Raw genomic sequence first — 9,315 nt, forward strand, 5'->3', positions numbered from 1 at the left:
TTCAATCTCGAACAAGAATTCATCCATGTCTCACACTTCCGCTGTAACTATGAAGTCTGATTCCCAACAAAAAGCACTTAAGTCCCACTTCTCTTGAAACACCAAAGACTAGTATATTCTTCATGTGGCCAAGTTTACAAATAGTTGGGATGGAAAATATACGGTGAAACAACACGTAAGCTTTTTGTTTTCAATACCAATCACCATAAAAAAAAACTAAGAAGTCTAGTTTCAACTGCAAAATGTGTAAAGATCAATTTCAAGACATTCAAATGTGAAATAATGTAACTGCATCCGTATCATAATGATCTTTTTCATAATCTGTAAACCCATCCGGCCGGCCACATCTAATCGAAATTATTTTCTTCATGGTTCTGCGATCGACCCTCCCTCATCCATTTCTTCATTACCTTGTTCTTTGTATTATGTACCGAGGAGTACTTGCACGTTTTTGTTTTTGTTTTTGTTTTTTCTCGTCTCTTTACTACCTTTCTAGCCTGCTTACCTTTCTCCAGTTGATCCATATACGAATTCACTAACTCTTGCATCTCCTCTGAATCATTTATCTGAGACTTGACATTAATCTTGTTTGTTCTCAACTCCTCTCTATTAGCAACAACTCCTTCTGAAGTATTATCGCAATTATAGCATTCACAATCCCGCCTCGGTTTGGTTTCTTGAACTACTGGCCTCATATAATCTTTAGTAACCGATATTTCACGTTCATCTTTAGAATCTTCAAGCATCTCTTTTATAGGAAGGAACCCCTGCAATTGTAAAGGGCGGGTCATAATGTGAATTATTTTGCTCTAAGCGGGTGTTTGGGATTTTTTTTAAATAATACTAAACGTCTTATTTGCATCGGGATTTCACTTGCAAACTGATTATCAGATTATTGAGTATTGTGATATTTTAATTAGTCGATACTCAGTTTTGACAGTGTCAAATCCCAAACACACCCTTATCATAAATGTTACTGTTGAAAGTCAATGTCAACATTCACTTGGCAGTCTAGTTGGCAACTTATTTACCGTTGGTTTTTCACTCTAATAAGTCAATAGAATGAGTCAGTCACGTAGGCTTATTCTTGCTAGTTTTATGGTTTGTTAGCTATTTTTCTGCAAGTAGTGCATATGCACGTTTAAGTTTATTTCCCTATTTATGTAAGTTGAAGTTTCAGTTCTATTCATTCAGAAATATTGAGCAGTAAAAACAAGTGTGCAATCTTTTATTTTCTGAGTGTGTGTATTTGTGAGTTTGTGTGTTCATCGTGACCTTACCAATTTAACAATTGGTATCAGAGCCAATCGGTTCTAGCTTACGTCATGTCAGAGATCCAACTCGTTGGTGGTGTGAAGAAATTGAGCAACAGCAACTATAATTCTTGGTCTACATGTTTGATGTCATACTTGCAAGGCCAAGATTTATGGGAGGTAGTGAACGGTTCGGAGACTGTAGCACCATTACGTGAAGATCAGAATGGCGTGTTGAGGAAATGGAGAGTGAAAGCCGGTAAAGCCCTATTTGTTTTGAAGACCACAGTCGAAGATGAAATATTGGAGCATATTCGAGACTCCAAGACCCCAAAGGAGGCTTGGGATATACTTGTTACCTTGTACTCTAAGAAGAATGATTCAAAGTTGCAACTTCTAGAGAACGAGCTGTTGTCGGTGTCCCAACGGGATTTAACAATCCCCCAATATTTTCATAAGATCAAGACTTTGTGCAGAGAAATAGGAGAGCTTGATCCAGAATCCAAGATCGGTGAGGCACGAATGAAGCGTATCATAATACACGGTCTAAAACAAGAGTTCCGAAGCTTCGTAGCGGCGGTTCAAGGGTGGCCTACACAGCCAACTCTAGCAGAGTTCGAGAATTTATTGGCATCCCAGGAAAACCTAGGTAAGCAATTTGCAGATCTGTCTATTAATACAACAGTGAAACCAGATGCAGAAGCCTTGTATGCAAATAACAGGCCTAGAGGTAGAGATCGGTATAAGGGCTCATCTTACAAACATAATAGGCCCAATAACAACAATGAAGAGGCCCAGTCCAAGAGGGGGATAGAGAAGGGATCTGAAAAGGAAAAGAACGACACCTCTGGTAGTCATGGATACCGTAAATCCAATAATCAACGCCGGAGATTTCCATACCGGTGCAATTCGTGTGGTCGTAAGGGCCATATGGCCAAGGATTGTCGATCGGCACCAACTGAACAAGGGAATACAGCAACAGTTGAAAACGAAGAAGCATGGGATGTTCATGCCCTAGCCGCTCATGTAGAAGAAGGAGTCACTGCACACATAGCAACAACTATAGACCAACGCCCTAACCGACTTGATGAGTGGATCGTTGATTCGGGATGTTCGAATCACCTCACCGGTGACAAAGCCAAATTAAGCAACCCAGTGAAGTATGGTGGCAGCAGGGTTGTAGTCATAGCAGATAATTCTAGACATTCCATTGCCCACATTGGTAATGTCAATTTTCCCTCGGAAGATCGTAAGCGGGAATTGAAATTGTCAGACGTGTATCATGTACCCGGGGTTAAGAAGAACCTTCTGTCAGTTCCTCAATTAACTTCAGAAGGTAATTATGTGTTATTTGGTCCAAAAGATGTGCAGGTTTTTAAGGAATTTGAGACTCCCTCAATTCCAATTCTAAAAGGCCATAAAAATGAGACAGTGTATGTATTGTCTGCTGAACATGCATATGTCGAGAAGACAAAGGGTACACAAAATGCTGACTTGTGGCACCATCGGTTAGGACACGTTGGATACGACAAACTGAAACTGATGATGGAGCAGAGTTTGGTTGCTGGGTTACCAAAAGTCGAAGTCAATAAAAGTCTTGTGTGTGCTGGATGTCAATATGGTAAAGCGCAACAGCAGCCGTTTTCGTCATCTGATTCTCGAGCCGAGTCGCCTCTGGCCCTGGTGCATTCTGATGTCTTTGGTCCTTCCAAGCACACTTCAATTAAAGGTATGCGGTATATGGTCTCGTTTATAGATGATTATTCAAGATACTGTTGGGTGTATTTCATGAAAACCAAAGCAGAAGTGTTCGAAAAATTCAAGTTGTTTGAAGCAGAGGCTGAACGAGAAACAGGCCATAAGGTGGGTTGCTTGCGATCGGATAATGGTGGAGAATACCTCTCTTATGAATTCGATAACTATTTAAAGCAGAGGAGAATAAGGAGACAACTCACATGCCCGAACACACCCCAACAAAACGGTGTGTCCGAGCGAAAGAATCGGCATCTTGGTGAAGTAACACGATGTTTGGTTCATGACAAGAATCTTCCAAGTCGATTCTGGGCTGAGGCGATGCGAACAGCCAATTATGTAATCAATCGAACTCCATCTCAAACCTTGAAATATGCTTCACCGTTTGAAAGGTTATTCAAAACCAAACCTACAGTTCATTATTTTCGAGTGTTTGGTTCTGTGTGTTATGTGTTTGTGCCTAATCATCTCCGTCATAAAATGGAGAAAAAGGCAGTTCGCTGTGTTTTTGTAGGTTACGACCCGGAGAGGAAAGGTTGGAGGTGTTGTGATCCAAACACCGGAAACATACATGTTTCTCGAAATGTCGTATTCGATGAAACATCCTCTTGGTGGGGGGCTGATAATCAGGTAGTAGGAGACACAAAACAGCTGGTTGAAGACTTGGAGTCTTCTCTAGTAAAATGGTCAATGGTGGAAGAAGACACTGAGAATCATGAAACCATTGAAGAAAGTCCATCTGATCAGCCTATTCAGCAACCTGTTCAGTCACAAACATCAGAATCAGAAGCTGGGTTGAGACGTTCACAAAGGGAAAAGAGACCGAACTCTAAGTATGCGTTCATGTATTCCCATGTTGCTACAGTTGAAGACATACTTTGTGAACCAGAAAGCTTTCAAGAAGCTAGTCAGAAACAAGAATGGCTAGACGCAATGAAAACAGAAATGGATGCTCTTGTTTCAAACCAAACATGGGAATTGGTCCCGAAACCTCACAATGTCAATTTGGTTTCGTGTAAGTGGGTTTACAAGGTAAAGCAGAAAACAGATGGAACGGTTGACAGATTTAAGGCTCGTTTGGTGGCTCGTGGATTCTCTCAAGAATACGGGTTAGATTACGAAGATACGTTTAGTCCGGTGGCCAAGATCACAACAGTACGTGTTCTTCTTGCCTTAGCAGCCTGCAAGGGCTGGAAACTTTGGCAAATGGACGTTAATAACGCATTCTTGTACGGTGAACTCGATCACGTTATTCATATGGTTCAGCCAATGGGATTTGAAAGTCTAGAGCATCCGGAATATGTATGCAAGTTGAAAAAGGCAATTTATGGATTGAAGCAATCACCAAGGGCGTGGTATGGTAAGATTGCAGAATTTTTAGAACAAAATGGATACCAACTTACTTCAGCCGACTCTAGTCTGTTTGTCAAGAAACTTGGTGAGAAAGTTGTGTTTATTCTTGTATACGTAGATGATCTAATCATTTCAGGGGATGTTGAAGAAGAAATTGAGCTATTAAAGTCTAATCTGTCCACTCGGTTCAAGATGAAAGATCTTGGGAGGCTCAAACATTTTCTGGGCCTAGAATTAGACTACACTACAGATGGAATGGTTTTACATCAGAGAAAGTATACCAGTGATCTGTTGCACAAGTTCCAAGTAGCTTCATGTAAGCCAGCAAAAATTCCTATGGACAGGAATATTAAATTGTATGCCACTGAAGGAAAAAAATTGGATGATCCAACAAGGTATAGAAAGATGGTCGGTAGCTTGATTTATCTCACGTTGACTCGCCCCGACATTGCATTTGCAGTTGGGGTCCTTAGTCGTTTTATGCAAGATCCGAGGAAACCACATATGGTAGCTTTGAAAGAAGTTCTGAAGTATATTAAGGCTACTGCAGGAAAGGGTATACAATTCAGAAAAGAAGTTGAACCTAAGCTGTCTGGTTTTTGTGATGCCGATTATGCAGGTGATGTGAATAAACGAAGATCAACAACTGGATATGTTTTTCTGTTCGGGTCAAGTCCTGTTTCATGGTGTAGTAAGCGTCAACCAACTGTTTCATTATCTTCGACGGAAGCTGAGTATCGGGCTGCTGCTATGGCAGCCCAAGAGTGTGTGTGGCTTGTCGAACTGTTAAAGAATTTAAACCAGAAGGTGGAGTATCCGGTGCAGCTATGGTGTGATAATATTTCTGCCATTAAATTGGCTCAAAATCCAGTGTTTCATGCTAGGACGAAACACATTGAAGTTCACTATCACTTTATTAGAGAGAAAGTGTTAAGTGGTGACATCAGCCTGGAAATTGTTGGTACAGAAGAACAAGTTGCAGATTCTTTGACAAAGAGCTTGTCTGAAGTGAAGCTGAAGCAGCACAGTGCAAGTATGGGAATTGTGGAATATGACATTGAGAGGGGGTGTTGAAAGTCAATGTCAACATTCACTTGGCAGTCTAGTTGGCAACTTATTTACCGTTGGTTTTTCACTCTAATAAGTCAATAGAATGAGTCAGTCACGTAGGCTTATTCTTGCTAGTTTTATGGTTTGTTAGCTATTTTTCTGCAAGTAGTGCATATGCACGTTTAAGTTTATTTCCCTATTTATGTAAGTTGAAGTTTCAGTTCTATTCATTCAGAAATATTGAGCAGTAAAAACAAGTGTGCAATCTTTTATTTTCTGAGTGTGTGTATTTGTGAGTTTGTGTGTTCATCGTGACCTTACCAATTTAACAGTTACTGCCATTATGCAACTATTTGCTGGATAACTACCTTTAAATTCCCCATTGCTTCTTGTCCCGGTCTCCTTGACTCCTCTACCAACTTTTCCATCAGGCTTTCTTGATACACATGATTTAAGTAAGGCCCGGTTCTAGCCCATTTGACTTTGTTTAGCTGATCCGTATGCGAATCAGCTAACTCGGGTTTCATCTCCGAATCCTGCATGGGTATCCTTTCTTGTATGGTTGGCCTCAAATAATCTTCAGTAACCGATATCTCACTTTCATCTTGAGAATCTTCAGACATCTCTATTATACGCAGGAATCCCGGCAACTGTAAAAGGGCGACAAGTCATAATGTGGATTTAATTTGTTCTTCGGGTGTTTGGGATCACACTTGCAAACTGATTATCAGATTATATATGTATTGTGATATTTGAATAGTAGATAATCGGTTTTATTATGAAAGCTACTTCCATTATGCAATTCTATTGCTGGATAACTACCTTAAAATTCTCAATTGCTTGTTGATCAAGTATCTTTGACTCTTCTACCAACTTTTCCATCTGGTTTGCTTGATACACATGTTTTAAGTTGGGCCCAATTCTTACTTGTTTGCCTTTGTCCAGTTGATCCATATCATTTATCCGGCACTTGACAGTCTTTGTTGTTCCCATCTCCTCTCTACTAGCAGCAGCCGTTCTTCCATTAGCTCCTTTCAAAATATTACAACATTTGTAACCTTCACAATCATGCATCGGTGGAATTTCTTGTATTATTGGTCTCAGATAATCTTCAGTGACATCTTTATAATCTTCAAGCTCCGCTTTTAGAATTTTAACATCCTGACATCTACAAGATATATCATCTCTGCAAAAATATCAACGAAAGTTTGTAAAACAAGATTTTCAGCTTTCAAGTACATATGCAAAGGGAATCGATTACTGTGACATACTGTAACATATTGAGTACATGGCCACGATCTATGAGGAACTTCTGCAACTGTAAAGAGAGACAAGTCATATGTGGATTAGTTTACTCTTAGGGGGTGTTTGGGATTGCATTTGCAAAATGATTATCAGAGTATTATGACATTTTAAAAGCCGATATTGATTTTGTGCTTCTAAATCCAAACACCCCCTTATCATGACGAAAACGACAACCACTGTCATTATGCAATTGTTTTGGTGGATTACTACCTTTAAATTCTCCATTGCTTCTTGTTCTAGTCTCTTTGATTCTGTTACCAACTTTTCCATTTGGCTTTTTTGATATGCAAGTGCTAATTCTTTTCCCAACTTATCTTTATCTGCTGCTTCCTTTTTAATTATGGCTGAAATTAATCTCTTCTCCAAAGCTTTACACATCTAATTAAAAAAAAGGTTAATAGTAATCAAAAGGCATCTAGCGAAATCAAGACAAGTGCTAATTGATTAAATAATCCATGTTTGTAAAAAACTCTACCTCATCAATAGTTGCAACACATCCATCTCCTTCATTCAACACACCCGATACACAGGATTGAAGCTCTTTCATTTCAGTAGCTAACTCAACCCTTTGTGCATATACTTCTTTAGCACGCTGTAGAAGTCAAAACATAATAACCTCTCATCAGCAAACATAACAGTATAGAAAGTAAACATAAATACGAGAAGTAGAACTAACTTATCACCTTGTCATTCGATTCCTTTACTTGTTGTTGTGCCATTATAAGCTCATCCATCTCTAGATTAATATCTAAGGTACAATTATCAACTTCCTGTTTTGCTTTTTTTGCAGCTTTCTCCCTCCATTCCACTTCTCTCATAAGGCTCATAATTAAATTCATTTTCGAGTCTACGGTTTTCTGCAAAAAAAAAAAAAAAATCCAGTATTAATACTATCATCATGGCCGGCCCTGGGGATGGGCGGGGAGGACCACCAGCCAGGGCCCGATATTTCAAGGGGCACGTTCTTTTATGAAAAAAACCCGATATGTATATGTAAAATATTTTTTTAATAGGGTACACCCATACAAACACCAACATAGGCCCCTTACAAAACTATTCTTATGATTTAGATTAGTTATTAACCCCTTTGACATTAGGGTTAGACCTTTAGTGAGCTCAACACCCAATTTCATTAAGGCCTAAGGGCAAATTTTTTCGAGCTCGAACAGGGTACAAGAATTCTCAGGGCCGGCCCTGACTATCATGTCTTTTACAAAATCTAAACGAGAATATATAAAAAAAAATCGAAATCATTGTATTAAACTCTTAACTACTAAATGCAACTTCATACACTGGAATTTGATTTACCTTCTTACTTCTAGCACCTTCGATACAGATGTCAAGAAATTCAGTGTTGAACAAATCCATGCTGTAGAATGGCAGTTGCAATCTGCATATACCCGGAAACACAATCGAACAATATCCCCTCTAACAATATTGTTATCGACATGCATAATCATATACACGCATTTTAGTTTATAATATATTTTAGTAGGTTTTTAACTTATAACAAACCTTAAAATTATTAATATTGTATAAATATAAAACAATTATAGTAAACCTTAGAAAAATTACAAAAGATATTCAGGAAGAATTCACAATCAGGCAGAACCAAAGGGGTGGAGTCAAGAGAGGGTCCGGTGACCCCCAAAAATTTGAATAACAAGTACTGGTTGCGACAATTTACAATGTTAAAAGAATGTAGTTTTTGAAGCATGCATTTTCTTTGACACATAAAAAAAATAAAAAAAAAACCCTCTTATGAAAAATATCATAAGTCATCTCCTTCACCCAATTTTTTGACCCAAACCCTTTTCCTATTCCATGACTTAAATAATATAATATCATATACCATAAAACAAATTTTATCTACATTTACAATTTTATTGCATTTACTTGGTAAATTTAATATATTATCAATGAACTGTATTTAATTAGTTTGTGCCAAAGGGGATGGTGAAAGTTGCAAGTGGGCCGAAAGAAATCAGCGAAAAAACCAGGAGTCGTTTGCTTGATTTTGCTTACATTCTGGCTATTTAAATTTACAAAACATACATATTATGTTGTCATCTTGTTCACAAGTTTCAGTGGCTGGAATATTAATGTTTTCAAGATTTGTGGGTTTTTTTTAACTTCTAAAATATTAATGTTTTCAAGATTTGTGTTAAATAATCATATGTATAAGTCCACATAATCAATAATAATATATAAGAAGGACCGATAGATCAATTGGTTACCTGGAATCAAAAGCAAAACGGGATTAAGGAGGGCTGCCGGAGTTGTTATTACGAACACTAATACATCCTTTGAGGGTTTAAGGAGGGATTCATTGTTTAAAACTTTAAATATGCGTTGTCGTTGCGTGAAGGAGGAGATTCGAATCCCACCATTGTAGGATAAATAAGGAGTTCAATTAATAAATGGATTCACCTAATCTTGGTTTATTGTTATTTATTTATTTATTTATTTATATTAAGTTTGGATAAATACGGTTACTACATGAAATTACCCGTAGTGGCGGATTTAAAACGAGACTCTCAAAATCCAAATCAGTGGTAGTCGGTCTTTTAAAATCCAATATTTTACACTCAAGAAAACAATT

The 9,315-nt window shown here is 38.1% G+C and overlaps 1 protein-coding gene across 1 annotated transcript; it reads right to left on the reverse strand.

The window, feature by feature from the left end:
* Nucleotides 1-243: 243 nt before the first annotated feature.
* Nucleotides 244-9,076, reverse strand: LOC110928738. The gene is made up of 9 exons (XM_022171773.2): nt 8,951-9,076; nt 8,022-8,103; nt 7,397-7,570; nt 7,189-7,305; nt 6,924-7,091; nt 6,680-6,726; nt 6,231-6,594; nt 5,777-6,058; nt 244-767 (listed from the first exon to the last, which is right to left on the reverse strand). The coding sequence occupies exons 2-9, from the start codon at nt 8,079-8,081 to the stop codon at nt 348-350; spliced, it is 1,632 nt and encodes a 543-aa protein (XP_022027465.1). The 5' UTR covers nt 8,082-8,103; nt 8,951-9,076; the 3' UTR covers nt 244-347.
* Nucleotides 9,077-9,315: the final 239 nt, after the last annotated feature.

This window comes from Helianthus annuus, chromosome 4 (genome assembly GCF_002127325.2).
Source record: "Helianthus annuus cultivar XRQ/B chromosome 4, HanXRQr2.0-SUNRISE, whole genome shotgun sequence".
NCBI classification, from domain to species: domain Eukaryota; kingdom Viridiplantae; phylum Streptophyta; class Magnoliopsida; order Asterales; family Asteraceae; genus Helianthus; species Helianthus annuus.

Excerpts from the sequence above, each read along its gene's own strand:
- LOC110928738 (XM_022171773.2), bottom strand. The coding sequence starts at position 8,081 with ATGGATTTGTTCAACACTGAATTTCTTGACATCTGTATCGAAGGTGCT. Across the intron at positions 7,571-8,021 it reads AAGGTGCTAGAAGTAAGAAG|AAAACCGTAGACTCGAAAAT; the intron begins GTAAATCAAATT and ends TTTTTTTTGCAG. Across the intron at positions 6,595-6,679 it reads CATGTACTCAATATGTTACA|AGATGATATATCTTGTAGAT; the intron begins GTATGTCACAGT and ends ATATTTTTGCAG.